The sequence below is a fragment of the Ochotona princeps genome, chromosome 5 (genome assembly GCF_030435755.1).
Source record: "Ochotona princeps isolate mOchPri1 chromosome 5, mOchPri1.hap1, whole genome shotgun sequence".
In the NCBI taxonomy this organism is placed as follows: Eukaryota; Metazoa; Chordata; class Mammalia; order Lagomorpha; family Ochotonidae; genus Ochotona; species Ochotona princeps.
Window position 1 is genome coordinate 58,552,075 of NC_080836.1, and position 18,301 is coordinate 58,570,375.

General features: G+C 37.1%; 1 protein-coding gene across 2 annotated transcripts in view; it reads right to left on the reverse strand.

Annotated features, from left to right (window-relative positions):
• The window catches only part of ZNF385B (zinc finger protein 385B), a 408,564-nt gene that overhangs the window by 85,574 nt on the left and 304,689 nt on the right, over positions 1 to 18,301 (reverse strand). For both annotated transcript variants that reach the window (XM_004577002.2, XM_058664687.1), the window contains one exon: positions 7,517 to 7,659. In XM_004577002.2, the coding sequence (XP_004577059.2) occupies positions 7,517 to 7,659 (143 nt within the window). The remainder of the gene's footprint in view (positions 1 to 7,516; positions 7,660 to 18,301) is intronic.

The following is an 18,301-nucleotide window of genomic DNA, read 5'->3' on the forward strand; positions in this document are numbered from 1 at the left end:
AGACTAGGATAATGAAAGAGGAATAGAATAATAAAAGTAGATTAGGACACACAGAGGACAGAGCATGGTGGGACAAGAGATGCCTCTTCCCAGCTCCCTGAAACCTTATGTTTCCACACCTTTTGGGACCATCTCAATGTGATATTTCTTGGCAGCTTTTATCATCTGAATTAACTGTTCACTATGAGCAGTATCCTTTATTTTGCTATGGTGCATAATACAAGAGGAAGAGATCATGTCTACCAGACAGTGCACAATTTTTGTCTCATTTGTAGCTATACTCTCTCCTTAGAGCAAATCACTGGAACATGTAACACAGTAAGTGGTTGTAAATGAATGAGCTCTCCCAGATAGCCTCAACAATTTATTTATTATGGGACGAGAAGAAATGCAACTGTACATTCTACAAAGGTACACTGATCTATAAGTGCTAACAAAGAAAATCTATATATTCTGTGAGAGAGAAAACAATGCTAATAGTCATTATGTTGTGTTTTTTTCTCCCAAATATCATGTTTTCATACTTTTTTCCTCTGTTAAATTTAATAGGGACATAAACATTTTTAAGCACAAAAATTCAATGTTATTAATTTATGAAGAATCTCAATTAGCTTGTATCACATTTAAGTGTTTCTTAAAACAATATATATATTTTCTAATTAACTGGGGAGTGCTGTTGTCTACTTATCTATATTCAATAATTGGGCATTGATAATTGGCTTCAACTGATTCTGTGCAACCACAAAAAACTTCATCTTAGTACATTTTAATACTATATACTTTCTTAGAATATATCAAAAAGGTGACCTTCAATATATTTTAAAGCAGAATGTAAAAAACAGAAATTCAACCCTATTTTCTTTTTTGCTTAGTGGAATAAAAGTGTCAGTTCCAGTAGAGTCAGCTGAGCACACTAGTATCCTAAGAAATATGGAATACAAAACTTTTTAATGGCCACAAGCACTGTGAGTGAGTAAAAGAAGAGTTGCCAAAAATACACATTTGGATAGCACTAGAATGGGTAAAATATTCAACCTAAAGAAAAAAGACAAGTATGTGCTCAGATGCTTAATAAATAAAGATTTTTGTTAAATTGATAGAGTACTAAAGGAAGATTTAAGACGTTAAATGTCCTGGCTTACTACAGGTCTCCTTACACTAATACCTCATGAGAAGCATGACTTGAATTCACAGCAAAGTAAATGTTGTTTTAAATCCTAATTTCTAACAGACCTCCTTAATAAATAATTATTTCTGCTCTCACACAGAAAATATCTAAACATTCTCTGATATTTCTGAACTATGAACATCTGAGAACTTCAGAAGATCCAGAATAATAAAATAAATGGAAATCACCAAAATCTTTTCTTAAAGCTTATTGTGGATGCCTCAAAGAACTACATTGTGATTTAAGACCTTATACTTAGAAATTATCGCTGTTCAATTTCGCATATTTGCTTATGTGTCATTAAAAGAATTACATAAAGGTAGGTAGTAAAAATCAGATTATTTTTCACGAAAAGAGAATTGTTGAGCTCTCTGGAATAAAACAGCCATGGTCTCCCTTTAACTTGTGCTTTCCTAGGGCCCTTGCAAAAGCATGGCAAGATTCATAAACACAATTCAAGTAAATAGGCACGAAAAACACCTGCCAATCATCACAGAAGTTGACAGGTGAGTGCTGTCCCAAGGCTGCTCTTGACCATAGCTGTAGAGTTACATAGGTATGTATGCGCAAGTACACAATATACGAATGTTAAAAAGAAACTCTTCATTGGGACCGGCATCATAGCCTAGTGGCTAAAGTCTCGTCTTACACATGCCAGGATCCCACATGCATGCCAGTTCATGTCCTGGCGGCCCTACTTCCCATCCAGCTTCCTGCTTGTGGCCTGGGAAAGCAGTTGGGGACTGCCCAAAGCCTAGGGACTCTGCATCCACATGGGAGACCCGGAAGAGGCTCCTGGATCAAGGTTCCTAGCTTCTGGCTTCAGATCAGCTCAGCTCCAGTCCTTGTTGACATCTTGGGAGTGAATAAAGATCTTCCTCTCTGTCTCTCCTCCTCTCTGTACAGGTGGCTTGATTGCGTTCCTGGCTTGTGGACGGTCACCTTCTCACTGAGTCCTCACCTGGCAAAATGAGATGGGAGCTCTTTGGTGTCTCTTCTAAGGGCAGCAATCCTATCATTAGTTTATTATCTCATGACCACATCTCACCAAAATTCTCTCTCAGAGGTCACGCCTGGAAATACTACAACACTGGGGGTCAGAGATTCAACATACAGAATTTATGGGCACCTAGCTTGTAACTGTAGAGAGCTAGTACAAAAAACACATAGATAAGGAATTAAGAGATAAATTTACTCAGGTACAATTTTTAAAAATACAGACCTTCAAAATATTCAGAGAAATTGTTTATTATGAAAAAAGCTATGCATGGATTTCAAAGTAATTTACATGAAAACAAACTTTTTACCTCTACATGTCCTACAAACTTTCTGAACCATTATCTTCTTTGTACAAATATGTCTCCTAAACTGACTTATTTTCTAAGTTAATATTGTCTATCTTAGTATGTAAAAAATTAATTTTGAAGAAATCTCTTCTTAAGGGAAACTAAATATCAGTATTATCTGGGATGCTGGTGAATGCAGATGAAAACTGGGCCTGCAATAAAGGAGACAGGGAATTCCAACTTAAATTGGAGAAACAAATGTATACATTTTTGGCAGCTCCCTAAATATTACATGTAACAATTAAAGTATGACCATGGAGCATTTGGTAAATTTTAAGTAAAACAAAAATTAATAAAAATGGCCCAACAATAAACAAAACATTTATTCTTCCTGATATTTCTTATTAAGCTCAATAACTATTTCCAACTTGGCCAATATTTCTTGCTTTTCATTATCTTGTCTTTTCTACATATACTTATTCTACTTCTCAAAAGTTTCTTCGGCACAAGAGTATTTTGTTTCATTTTATCTTCTCCAAAAAATATTATTCTTTAGTGCATATATTATGCTTCAATAAAAATCCAGATCTAATACCTTTGTTTTCCAAATGAATATTATCAAGAGTATGGTTTAGACAAGAACACTCGCCAAAATGTTTATGCTGGGTTCACACAGAAAAATCCAAAACGTAGAGATAACGTAAAATAAGCTTATGTCTAACTATTAGCCCTAGGATTTGCACTGGATTTGTCATCTGGAATATAGAAGAGGTTCAGAAATGTTGGTATTCCTTGTGCTAGGAAGGGAGTGCAAACACAGAAATGCAAAGAACGGGGTTTTTTCTTCTTCCATTTCTTCCTTAAGAAAAAAAGTTTCTCTGTTAAATTTATCTTGACAATAAGATGCTGGACTCTGAATGATCCATGCCCACAATGATGAGATTATGAGTTTATGAACGATACTACTGTAATAATATAGAGGAAATCAATATGGGGGGAGGGCTTAGAGAGGGGTTAAGGGAAATCCCAGAGCCTATGGAACTGTGTCATAAAATAAAATAATAAAGAAAGAAAAAAGTTTCTGAGCACCTATGCCAGATGCCAGACATAGTAAGATGAGTAAGATATAGTCTGTTTTGTAAAAACCCTGATATTCTAGTGAAGAAGGTGAATAATCAAATAATTAGACTGGTGTGACATCAACTATAACTGAGATAGGCTGGTAGTATTTTAATAGAGAGTTGACTTAGCGAAGACTTGAGTCATAGAAGCCTTCCCAGGAAAGAGATGACATCTAACTTGAATCCTGTAGGACAAACATTTCAAAGTGTGTGGCAGTGGCCGAAGTGATCATTAGTAGCTATCCAGGCAGAGAAGCCTATTAGATTTTATAGATAAAAGTCAAAATTATTTTAGAAATCATCTTGTTTGAGTTCACATAGTTTTTTACATATAAATGATTCGAAACCGTGATGTGTAACGCAAAGCCTAGTTAATATCCCTGTTCTCCAATCACACGTTTGACATGTAACTATCATAAATTATCAATGGCCAAAACTCCATATTCTTAATATCTGTTTGTAATTCTTCATAGACAGCATCTGGCATTTTAAACTCATTTTTCATACATAAGCACTCAGAAATTTTGTTGACTATGGAGTATAAGGCCACGGAACCAGTAAGTTAATGCTGTGAAATGCTGTTCTTCACACACAATGCACAGGCACCTGTTCCATCTTGCACTATGACAGAATCTCTTTTCATTCTTGCCATGTTTCTCATGTAACACTATTATATGCCACTATTTTAAAAAGGAAGAAGCTATTACTTCATATATATTTAAAACAGAACATGTCAAACTTTAAAAACCTTCAGACATAGTTTCAGAGTACAGTGTTTTTATTCCTTTATGAGTAAAAGTTAAGATTAGAAGATTAAAATATAGTGATTTGCTCATATTAGTCTTGGTTAAAAATAAAGTGATAGAATTTACTGTGACTTCCAAAGAACAAAGTGGACCACTGAGTACAATATTCTTTCAAATTTTGTCAATAAGAAATTATAGCTATTTTTCAAATATATTCTGCTTCAAAACTATTGTTTGTGGAGGTGGATAGCACACATTTTAAAAACTATCTGCTTTTTCTACTTAATGCTTTTTTCAGAAAATTGTCTACTATGTTTCCAGAAAAGAACACAAAAGATTTCTGATTGAGTTTTGTTCATAATGAATGAGGTGGGAAGTGGTATAGGGCAAAAGAGACACGAGTGTAAGAAACGAGAAGCTGGAAGTTCTAATTCAGGTCTTAGTTCTTCCTTTACCTCTATTTCTTCTAGACAATGGGAATGATAACCATATAAAAAGTTCTGAGGTCACAGTCCTCCGAAGAATGTAAATCGTTACAAACACACACTAATCCAGTGCAATGACTAACAATGTCTTCCTAGGCATATGTGGACAATTTTAAGACTTACTTGACATTATCCTAGGAAATTTATAGAGTCAAACATATATTGGAATGGAAAAGCCTATGGAAAAAGAATTAATTCAAATTGCATCTCAAAGTATAAAAAAAAACCAGAAAATCCAATCAATAAATTTATTTCTTTACAAGTTTACACAGCGACCCACTTGGAATGACTTAATTTTAATACACTACCAGGAAGGCTTTCTGTTTAATAAAAGCCTTGGATATAATATAAATAGAGTAAAATGATCATTTCATCTAGCATTCTCACTTCAAGTTCTTTGCAATATTTTTATGTGAATAATAAACATTTCTTCTAAGAAAGAAAATGTACCATTAATGGAATTTTTCATTGGGTTTTCTTAACTGCAGTGTATCAGAAGATGAATTGCTATGTATAGAATAAAAAAACCAAATAGCATGAGAGTATAACAGGCCATTATGAAAGTATATTTTTATATTATATAAAACTTTGATGAAAATAACCCTTTGATTTTTTTGTTTAACCAACTTTAAAAACAAAGAGGTATATTACTACATCTTGACAACTAGAAAAAATAGTAACTTACACAACAGTCATAAACATATAAATGCATTTGTGAAAAATCTACTGTGACTGGTGATCCATTAGGTAAGTTGCACACACCAGACTTTCAGAAGGACGATGGACAGAAGGATGTAAAATACTGACAGTATTTCTCTTGGGCAAAAAGAGGAAGAATATGCACAGAGATAGGAGAAAATAATGTTCTCAGTCTTCCCTGGATGCTAATGTTCTCTTTAAGTCGTTGAGGTAAGTACTTTCACTGAATGAGAAAAAAATAAAGACAGGGAAGAGAGAGGGCGGGAGAAAGAGAAGCCATGGTAGGTGCTACTGATGCTTACCCCATCATCTGTGCTGCTTCCTAGCAGCAGAAGATTCATGTAATGGGCATAGAAGCCGCTTCCCAAGTGCACATTTAAAAAAAAAAGCACCAATTGTATATTCAAAGTAGTGCAGTGTGACTGAATTGTGCTTGGAATTTATCACACGTTTTAATGCAGGATACGACAGGCATGCTTGAGTCCCTGCTCTCTGAAATGGCACGAAGTGGTACTATGGCAGTATCACTCCCCACGGATTTATGTGACCACAGCAGGCATGATTTATCTTACCAGACTGCTCCACTGAGCTAGAAACAATGCCCAGTTTTACAACTTTTTTTTTCAACTACTTGACTTGTCTCTGAAAACCTTAAACACAAAAACCTTCAACTGTTTACTCACAAAGTCAAGGCCAAAGCTTTTTAAAAAGTTGGCTGATCTGCTACTCCCTAATTACCTTACAACTCTAAGCCCTGACAGAAGGCCTGTCAGCAGATTTTATTTACAACCCTTGAGGAAAATATCCTCTTGCTGTTTTCACTTCATACAGAAGATAAGCTTGCAAAAGGAAACAGTTGACAGTACTTCAGATGCTGGCTATCTGCCGGTGTTGCTAATGTAATTCTTTATTATTATTATTACAATTACACCATGATTTAGATGGTTGTGTCATTCACTAAGACCATCATGACCCAACCAACTGTACTTATCACTGAACAGACATCATTTCTGCAATCACTTGAATTATTTTTAGCTTTTTCTCTCCCTAAATGTTTAAAATCTGGCTACAGATTTTATGCTGAATTCTGCTGCTGAAAGCTGTCAGGCTCTACTCTTCATACCTACAAATGCCTTTTACTCAAATAAAAGAAGGTCATCTGACCTGAATGAGGAACACTGATAATTATAGGTGATTAGCTAATGTTTATTGACATATTTTAAAGGGAAAGTTAGATGATCATGCAAACAACTAACAGGCATTAAGTAAGGTTTTTCCTTCCTCTCCTCTCCTCTCCTCTCCTCTCCTCTCCTCTCCTCTCCTCTCCTCTCCTCTCCTCTCCTCTCCTCTCCTCTCCTCTCCTCTCCTCTCCTCTCCTCTCCTCTCCTCTCCTCTCCTCTCCTCTCCTCTCCTCTCCTCTCCTCTCCTCTCCTCTCCTCTCCTCTCCTCTCCCCTCCCCTCCCCTCCCCTCCCCTCCCCTCCCCTCCCCTCCCCTCCCTTCCTTCCTTCCTTCCTTCCTTCCTTCCTTCCTTCTTTAATAGAATGTATGTAATCGACAACATCCTTCAAAGAAACTTCTGTTTGTGTCAGTCACAAGCTATTTAAAATATTTCCTAAATAAAAATATACCCAAAGAGAGAAAGCTTGCATACGTTCTTTTTTCTTTCTAGTCATGGGGGGTGGGGAATCAGTATGACTTGGTATCTTTATGTTCCTGAACATGTGAACAACATTCTACAAATAATACAGGTTCTAAGACCACTGCAAATCCATCAAAACTATACAATGCAACAGGTGAAAATTCATTTGTGGAATTTACATGCTGGTTATTGTTTGTTTTAACTTCCACAGGTAACGCATTATATCCCATAGTACAGGTGAGCTGCATAACAAATACACGATTCGAAATTATACACTTTGGAAAGAGATACATCTATTGTCTACTTGAAAATATTATGAAAGAAAAGAGATTAAGGAGGGCACAAAGGAAATAAAAAATGCATTTACTCACTGTGTTAAAATTTGGAAAGAGCCCAACAGCAGAACTACTGTCCACTGGAAAAGGCATAAAGGGTTTGATATCCAGTGAAGGCTGCATCATCAGGGTAGGTGTGCGCACAAGAGCAGGAAGGGTAGTAGTGTGGCATGTACTGCCTGCCAAGAACAACAAAAAAAAATTTCAAACTGTCACTCACATCCATCATCCAATCAAAGTGCCAACACAAGACAACTGAGCTGCAACCTGCAAGCAACAGTTATGCTGGAGGTAAGTAAAAGGCACAGGAATAGGCAGGTTAAATGGCTCTTCTTCCTCATTGTTCAGGACGGTGATGCAGAATGTTTCTTGATGGCCAGAGCCTTGAGATGCTTGGACTCAGTCAAGACTCACTGCACACGATCCTCCTGGCAGGTGGAGCAGGAGAAGCCCTATGGTCCAAAGGTTACCTCGGACTAGCCAAGAATGCCAGAGAGAAGAGGGGAGCAGCCGGTTTGAAGCTAAATGTCCTTTACTATTCAGAGTTTCTGAATGGCTAGTAGGTATGTTTTATGCAAATAAGACTCTTAGAGGATTTTCACAAAAGAAAAAACACTAGTTACTGTCTGTTTTCAGGAAAGTTAGAACTCAGCTTGTTCTCAAAAAGAAAAAAAGAGAGAGAGAAAGATAAAAGAAACAGACGGGCAGACTTCTGGCTAGTGGGTAAGATGCCCTTTAATATGCTTGTACCACATCAGAATGAGACCATCCAAGCCTGCTGAGGTCTTGGTCACACCTTCAGGTGGGCAGCACAAGCATTTCCCAACCATTTTCTAACTAATTAAGAGACCACCAATCGGCAACATCTTACCTGTAGGTTTCTGCCCAACAAGGAGGGATCAGGGAATGCTTAAAATCCTAAGACCCTCCCTCAAACCTTTGGTGTCACTCCCTCCTTTGAGAGGCAACCCACCTCCTGGCTTTCTCTGCCAGGAAGTGCTTTTCCCTTTCCTCTCCGTTCCCTGCTCACCTGATCCCTTCACAAACAAACGTTTCTATCTGCAACAGATTCCCGGACTTTTATTTCTATAGTAAGCTGAGGAAAGAAGCCACTGGGCTTTTCCGGTAACAAGCATGGCTGATAACCTAAGTAACTGGGCTGCTACACCTGTGTGGGAGAGCTGAATTGAGTTCCTGGCTCCCAGCTTTAGCCCTGGCGCAGTCCCACCCTTGCAGACATTGTGCATTTGGAAAGCGAACCAGTGAATAGGAATATGCATGCATGCTGTCTCTCTCTCTCTCTAACTTTCAAACATAAAAATATAAAAAGCAGAAAGCTAAAAGTTGCCCTTACTTCAAGGAAAATAAGTAATCCAAATGTTAGTTTGTGGGTAAAGAGTAGTATTTCTGGCACTCAAAATTTGTCTTCAACTACTATTTTTATTGAGTTTGTGTTATTTCAGCGAGTACTCCTTTTAACAATTACATTAGCTACCACTCTTCAGCTCACTGGTTTAACACATAAAAAGAAGATCTGAAATGCTCTTCTGTAACCAGCATTCCGCTTTGGTCTATTGCCTTCCTATAGTACAGGTATAGGCACAGGTGGCTTACTGAGACACAGGCAGGCCCTGGCATGCTTTTATTTTATTTTTTTTTAGTAACGAAAACAACAAAACAACATCTTTTTATAAGTCACATAACAGACAATCCACTCTCATAAAGTGCCATAAATATTTGGGACATTCACAGATGTTTACAACCATCACAATTTATGAAGATTTCCATGATATCTAAAAAGAAAACCCTATACTGATTAATGCCCACTTTGTAACTCCTCTTGATAACCCTAGCTCCCAGTAACCACAGAATCTACAGATTTGTCTATCCTGGATATTTCATTTGAATGAAATCACACAGCACATGGTTCTTCTTGACTCATTTCTGTTATTTGATGCCGGAGTCCAGCTCCAGCCGAGAGTTCGGAGCTCGGGAAGGGTGCGTGGAGTCGGCGATAAAGAAAGACACAGACACTGACACTTGGTGCGTTCTCACAACAGCCCAAGAAAAAGCTGTCCTTTTTATTTACTCAGACACTCACAAGCTTCTGCACAAGCAACTAATTATTCTATTTTTACTTCAAGACTAAAGGGGCATGCAGACATTTGGTCACTCTGTCCGCACTTCAAGGCTAAGCAGGTGTCCCCAGAGATAATTCTTTAAAACACTGTATTCATATTCTTCAAAGCAAGCCTTTATTCGTTCTTTAACAGTAGCCATGGAGCGGCAGCCAGGACTCCAAGGCCAAGGCACATGCAATTGCCTGCTAATCAGTAGTACATTCCTACCACATTTCTATTTCTACAATTTGCCCATTATTCAATGAGAAAATAGTTTACAAGGGAAAAAACAGAAATCTAAAAACAAAAGTTACAAATATTAAATCCCCCTACAACTATAAACTCTACAACCCCATAAACAATGAAACAATAATCAAAAGCATTTTTCTTTAATAAAAGCATCCTTAATTCCTCTAGCTAAAAATTATAAAAGCGGCTAAAACAGCTACATTTTTTATGCTCCAAAAAATTGCGAAGACAGGCTAGCCTATGAGATAACAATAACTATACTTATTGCCATAGCAATTTCAGCTCTCACTCCCATCACTTGCATTCCCGTGGGTCCACTGGGTGCTACCTGACTGGCCAGGACCTGGAAAGGAGGCAGATCTGCCTCACCTATGACCTCCTGTCTTCCTGCTGCCTCCTGACCTTGAACCAGTCATTATTTTAGGGCAGGGCACTCGTGCAGTGCTCCCAACAATTTGACAGTGGTTTCAAGACATCCCCAGTTTGCAGCATGTATCAGAACTTCATCCTTTTTAAGGCTGAATAATATTCCATTTTGCATATTTATTCATCAGCTAATATTATTGGCCCTGATTCGATTTCATTTTTCTTTTTTGATTGTTCTGAGTATTACTACTCTGAGAATGTATTTGCAAGAGTGTGTATGGACATGTTTTCTGTTTTCTGAGATGTTTACCTAGGAGTAGAATTTTGGAAATTATTGAGTTTAACCTTTTGAGGAGTTGGTCGATTATTTTCCATAGGCCTGCAGTATTTTAAATGATCATTATCAGTGAATAAGGGTTCTAATTTCCTGTCTTGCCTGCATAGGCTCACATAACAATTACATGTTTATAATTCCATACTGACTTCAGGGAGAAATGAACAGTATGACAAAGTGTTTCAACTATTAGAATTTCCACCAATCTCTTTTGTGATGTCCTAGAATAAAGAAAATTTCTATTTAAAGAAATGTTTTTTCTCTAATGGATTTCCTTAATAAACACATATTTCAACTCATTCGAAAACATCATTGGCAATAGGGTTTAATGGACAGCCCAACTACATTTGCATTGATCTTAAATATATTAACACACACAGAGACAAAAAGGAAGGGCAACTGCATTGATCTGTAATAGCTCCACCCATATGGGTATGCAGAGTAGGATTCAGCAAAAAAGGGAATCAGATAGAAACAGGTTGAACAGTGATTTTTTTTCTTCTTGATGCCTAAGCAAACACTCTGAACTCCTCTGGGCATTCATAAACTACCCCTCTTATTTAATCACACATTGGTCTTGTAATTAGTATTATGCATTGTTAAGATCAATGTTCATAGAGCCAAGATGATAAGTCAATGTGTCAAATGTTGCCAATGTATTCATTAAAATATTTTAAAAGTTTGGCTCAAAAATCTTTATTATATTGAAAAGAGAGATATTTCTTATACTAGAGCATTGGCTTTGTATAATGCATTAGCACTAAAATTACTAAAAGCCCAAAGTACAAAGAGCAAGTAAATACAATCATCTAAAACTGCCTGATGAGTAAATTTGTAATTGTTTGGCCATGTGGGTTTCTCAAAGGGAAGCCAAATTGTTCCTCTAAGTCCACTCTAGCAGCTCTAAAACACTGGGTGACTCAGGGCCTCTAAGGGCCATGGTACAGTCACTTTGTACTAATAAACTCAAATCAAACAGAATTCAATAGGGAGCTTGACAAACAGATTGCTCCATCTGAAAGGTCAGAATGCACAATGATCCCTTTACCCAATCAAATCTCTATGCTAATAAAAACAAGGCTTGAGAACTACTTAGCTGCCACCACTCATTAGCATAAAAACTTTGCAGCTGTTTACCATTTCATTAGCATTTTAATGACAAACAATTTGCCATGTTAAAAACAGATTGTTTTAAAGTACTGGTAGATCATCTGAATAAATATAAACTCTGCCTTCATCAATTTTTCCACCTCAACCTTGCTGTTATCTTTTAAAACCTGCTGTTTAATACAACTTCACCAAGACTGATTGCTTCAAAGGAAGTTTTTGCACATGGAAAATAAATGGTGACAGAGTCCTTTTTTTGCACAGGTTATTTCATGCTTTGATACCTCAGTCACTTTATTCCAGTGTTTTTCTGCTGCTGTGTAAAGGCCTCTCTTCACCTCTGGGAACACAAACGTGAGAGGGGTGTCATAAGCAGAAATTTGATCCAAATGCATTACACCCCACCAAAAACACTCAATACTACTGAAAACGCAGAGCGTTATCAGAGGGCCGGGGGCGGGGGGCGGTGGGAAGGTTGAAAACAAAATACATTTCAGTGCAAGAGTGGTGATATAACATACCTTTCATTCTGCTATTTTCATATGTGGAAAGCTTAACTAATGTCTTGATCACTTGTAAAGACTTTTTAAATAGCACTCAATGCATATGTAATACGGTTATCAAACTGTGAACTAAAATTAAATACACACACACACAGCATGTTCCAAAGATCATACTTCCCACTCTTACTATGGAAATGCTATGTACATACAAACTTTGCCCTAAAAAATGCAACTAATCCTTCCCATAAATTTCATTTTAATGGTAAAATAAGCAATGGAGAGAGGATGTTTCCCCTCCACCCATTGGAGGTTCACTGAAATGAACTAACAAATAGTTAACAGGAAGAACAAGTAGGAACAAAAAATATAAAACATGAAATTCAATGAAGAAAGAAGGGTGTGCACAATTTCAGAGGGCGTAGAAAATTATTTCTGGAGAGAAATTTATGCCCCAAAGTACAGACAGTGATGAGGATTAAGTTCCCCTTCGCACTGAGTGGGAGAAGGTAGCAGTTATGAGTTAAAGAAAAGGGGCAGACCTCCACTGTGGAAAAAAAGGATGTTTTAGAATGCAAATAAAGTCTCCCAAGTGAAGTGTTAGGGCTGACCTCTAAAGAACAGATGAGCAATAGTAACAACAAACACAACATTTTTACAGTACATATTATATGCCAAGTACGACCTTAAGCATATTACATACCTGTAAGTATATACCAGGAGTATCAAATTCATAGGTAAGAAGATTAAGGGATGATACATATAATTGAGAGAGAGAGGGAGAGAGAGAGAGACAGATTTCCCATCTGCTGGTTCACTCCATACATGGCTGCAATGGCTGCGGTCGTGCCAGGCCAAGAGGGACATTGGGTCTCTCACATGGATGGCAGGAGCCTGAGTATTGAGGCCTAGGCATATCAGCAGGGAGCAGGATTCGAAGCAGAGTGGCTAGGAATTGAAGTGTTATTTGTAAGGGATGCCAGCTTTGCAACATCTGCTTAACCAACTGCACCACAATGGCAGATCTGTATCCATGAACTCTTGGAAATTAAGCACATAATTTTCAAATGCACAAGGCCAATTCAGAAAGTTAAAAGGAAATGTAATTTAAACCATAAATTTTGGGGTAAAATTTTCAAAGCCCATGCAGTTTTTTTTCATAATGTGCATTTCCACAAACTTTTTGTAATCTTCATATATTCATTTACATAAATATGTACAATGATATGTACATACTTTACAAATACCCATTTAATCTTCTAAACAAAGGTTCTAATATGACTTTCACTTTACAAAATTCTGTTTTAATACTGTACCATGTTCAATAAATTCTTCAGCTTCAATAACATTTAATTATATAAATGTATTTTCCGACTATATACAGGAGCATTTCACCATTAAACTAAGGGATTTAAGATGTTGAAGCTCTTCCTTCAACATCTTGACTAGTTTACTGCTGGGAATTAGTAGAAATTTTGTATGGCTTTAATGTAGTGTCTGACACTGAAATGGTTAAAATATATGTTAAGATATATAGTATTCTATGAGACCTGATTCTAGGATACATGGATCTAAAAATTATTTTCCTCAAATAATTTTGTTTACTTCAATAAAGACTGGTGAAAGCCCAATAAGGCAGACAGCTCAAAGCTGCAGGAATTATAAACTGAGACAGAATTTATTTTATTTTTTTCAGAAAATAATAACAACTACGACCATTTTATGATATTAAACTGTGTGCCAGGGTCTATGCCAATTTATCTTCCTTTACCTCATTATGACTATATGATGCTTGCATTGTTATTGATCTTTTATAGATAAGATCGATGAGGTTTATAAAGATAAAGATGGGGTGGTTTCTGATGTGGGGAAGGGTAGGATGCAATGTTGGCTTCTGTACTGGCGTGCTGATTTGAATCCTGTCTGTTCAGCTTCCAATCTTGTTCCATGTCGGTGTGCCTAGGAAAGCAGCAGAAGCTAGCCTGAATTGCTTGGTCTCCTGCTACCCACATGGGAGACCCAGATGGAGCTCCAGTCCTCTGGCTTTGGCCTGGCTCAGCCCTGGCATTCCAACGATTCTGGGTAAACCAGCAGATGAAAGCAACCTTTATTTCTGTCTGTTTCTCCTTTCTCCCCATCACTCTGCCTCTCAAAAGTAAATCTTCAAAAACAAAAAAGAACAAGAACAAAGAAAGAGTGAGAAATAGAAAGAAAAAGATGTAGATAGAGGTCATTCAGTGTGATAGGGCCCATGTCCAAACTCCTGTTCATCTGACTTTAAAAGCCCAGGCCATCATTCCATGACAGAGGTGATGCTAAAAAAAGCTGCCACATGAAAAAAAAAATTCTGTCATTGAATGCATTTACAGAGTACTTGTTTCTACAAAGTGTAAAATGATTCTGCGAGACACCTCCACACTTTAAATAAGAGACATTCTGAACATCTAGGCAGATACAATTCCCTCCCTCAAATTTTTGAAGCAGGGATTCAAGTGTTCTATTTATTTTCCATACAGTTTCTGGGACGACCATGACACTGTAGCATACTTGGCACATGACACTGTTCACATGCTGTTGGCCCTTGGGTCTACCACTTCTTTTGAGTCCTTGGACAGCTGACCTCACTTTTTTGTATGTGTATATTTTTCTCTACAAATCAAGGAAAATAAGAGTCCCTCTAACACAGCATTCATAAGAGAACTGAGATTTTTCTGTTCAAACTGTTTAAGTCTATGACATACACCCAATTACTGTGGTTGGAAACTACTCCTATATCTGGATGCTATGCCATCTTCTAGGAGAGCATAAGTAACCAAGTCCATTAACACTTTTCATGTAAGGCAGGATATTTGAAAGTGGGCTCTTGTCCCTTTAACCTAACCTTCTCCTGACACCCCTGAAAACCCAAATCCTCCTGCTGTGTTTCCCATTTCTTTCCAGGAAACTTTCCCATCTTCTTTAACAATTGGTACCAGCCACAAAAGCCAGGCTACTAAAACAGACTCCCTTGTCATTTCTATGGGCTTTGCCACCAGGCTGGATTAAGTCTCAACTGGATGGAGTCCCAGCAGTTGAACTAGATAGACTAGGCTCTGCAGAGAAACACTTGGAACTAACAGGAGGCACCCTCTCTGTGGAACCAAAATCAGAACATCAATCCAAACATGGTCATGCAGAGATCAGAGAAATTACAAATTGCCTTGTCATTGAACATCTTGGGGTCACTTCTGATCCCACTGGAAGACAGACTTCATCCCTGTATCCAGGTTGGTCAGCCACTTAGATAACTTTTTTGTTTCTCAGTGGCTGACCACCTGAAAAGTGTCATAGATGAGTTTTTGTGTACATTAGTCAGTGAACCTTTCTTGTTCAGTAACAAGCATGGCAGGTGTAATACACTACCATCAAAGTAGGAAACAGGTTCAAGAGAGACAGACAACCTGGATTTATAGATATTTCCATAGATATCTCTTCTCTTATATGAACTTTGGGGAATGGATAGTGGTTTGACAGGTAGAGTCTGTTTTCTCTCTCACCCCTCCAATTCTGCCTGTCAAATAAATAAGAAAATCTTTTACAAAATAAGAACATAGGAATGATACCATCAAAAACTGAAACAGAAATCCACTCCAGAATGGGAGATGATATTCACCACAAATAGATAATTTGGCTCTAGAATTGAAAATTAGACACTAATAAAAAAGCACTAGTAGAATGGGCTAAAGACTTGAATATACACTTTATAAAACTGCATATTAAAATTTTGAGTAAACATAAAAATGTCACTTAACATTATCAGCAACGAATGATTTGTGAATTGCAAGTCTGAGACACTAATGCATACCTACAAGAGTGATTACAATGAAGAAAATTGAGATGAAGTATTAATAGGGATTCAGCAACTAGAGTTTGATACCAAAGTGTAAATTGCTATAGCTACCTTGAAAAACTATTTGGCAATATCAACTTAAGGGGAATACATAAATTAGGGGTCTTCAAAAAGTTTGTAGAAAATGATATCGTGATAAAACTATTCAAGGATTTCAGGAATCTTTGCATCAAAATTTGTTATTTTCTTTTTCCCATGACCTTTTGGAAACACCCTCACACATACCTTGTGAGCCAACAACTGCCATTTTAGGTATACACCTAATAGAAATTATATATAGTAGAACACTCACAGCAATAATGTTTACAACTGACTCAAACTGGAAATTAGTCAACAAAACCATCAACAGTAGAAAGAATAAATAACTTTGGTATCTTCACACAATGAAACTTCTTTTTTTCTTTTTTTTTTTTTCCAGTGAGCAAAGCAAGATTTATTTCAGACAGAAACCTTCTGTCCCAACCATCAAGAGGCGGAACTCCAAGACAGGAAGACCCGAGAAAATGTTCTAAGTGCACATACCAAAACTTTCACATGGAAGTTAATAATTAGAACAGCCGTACACTCTATATATGCTACAGTTAACAGAAAGTTCTCAATATGTGATCAATGCTATTAAAATATATAAAATGTTTTGATAAATAGAGGCAAAGTTCCCCAATAATAACATTTCAAATACTTTCAAGCTAGTATAGCTCCATGATGAATCTTATTTCTCTGGGATCCTTTTTTTTTTTTCCACTGCCAGCTTCACTTTGCTTAGAACTATTTGTGAGTAAATAAAAGTTCTCCTAAATGCTGTTGCTTCCTTGCTGAATTTAGGAACTGGCTCAAAAAAAGTGACATAGAAGGCAGTGGTGTCAAAGAGAAAAATGTCTAGAATTCTGAGTTTATAAAAGCTCCACAACTGGCCATTCTGTGTCTGGATCTCCCTCGGGGACATTGGAGTCATCTTCCTAACGCTTCAACACCAAGCACCACTGAGGAGGCAAAAATAAACCCTTCTGAGCACCACACTGAAGTTTATAAGCAATAATGATGTGCTGTATCAGAAAACAGCAGTGAAGCCGTATCATGATAGACTGTTAAGTCACAGTGCCCTCTGGGTTTAGCAGCAGCAATATGCCAGTTTTTACACAGAATGATGAATCTTTCTCCGAGAAGGGATTTCGGATGCTGTAGAAATAGGATGCACACAGCCAAGGGTGATCGATCTGTACATGACCATCTTGCCAATGCACCAAGTTGTTCATATTCAAGTACTGAATAAAATGGGCAAGACTTACTATACACAGATGACAGTTTGTTTAAATGTGACATTTTTCACCAGTTGCAACCCTTTTTAAAAAGTGCCATCAAAAACTCTGAGATTTCAGAATTTAGGCAAATTTAGAAATTTAAGACTCAATTCGTAGTATTTCTGCCTTGTTGTAGTTTTCCAGCTTGTAACCCAATAGTACCAATCATAATCATACCTCAAGGAAGGGAAAACAGAATTCTAACACATGCTTTCTCAAGCCTTTCAAAAATTGTTTTTAATACACCTGATTTATCAAAAGGGAATGTCATGTGCTTAGTTCCCCAATTACTAAGGTGTTAAGAGAAGCCAAAATTATCTCCAGACAGAGCCTTACTAAAGTTATTTAAGGTCAAGAATGGACTGGGAGGTCACAGACAGTTGACAATTTTTTCTGGCTTAAAAAACTGAGGAGATGGTCCTGGGCTCCATTTATTTAGTGACTCTCATCAATGGCACCAAAATCCTTCCATAGGGCCTGATGTCTATGACAAACAAAGGGACAAGCTGCTCTCCTTTTACAACATGACAGGGGCCAAAGGACAGCACAGCTCTGTGACTTACTTTAGAATCCCAAAAATACAGACCTTCCTCAGAAAGATAACAGTGATTCTCAAGTCACTATCTTTAGAATAAATTATGTTTTATAAAACTGTAGAGATAATGTAACTTAGGAATCCACCCTCATTTGAGTTGAAAATGAGATGAGAAGAACTAATTTGTCATAGTTCCTAAGAAATGTTAGAGCCCAACCTACAGTTTTGAAGTTTAAAAGACAGGACCCTGTTTCAATTAAGTAGGTCTGGACAGTCAAAATCATACAACAATTACGAGCTGTCATTAACTACTTTTAAAATGTGAGTAGATTAGTATCTGGTCTGTTTTTTCTTCACATGTTTTATTTATCTATTCACTTTTTTTTAAAGATTTATTTTATTTTTATTACAAAGTCAGATATA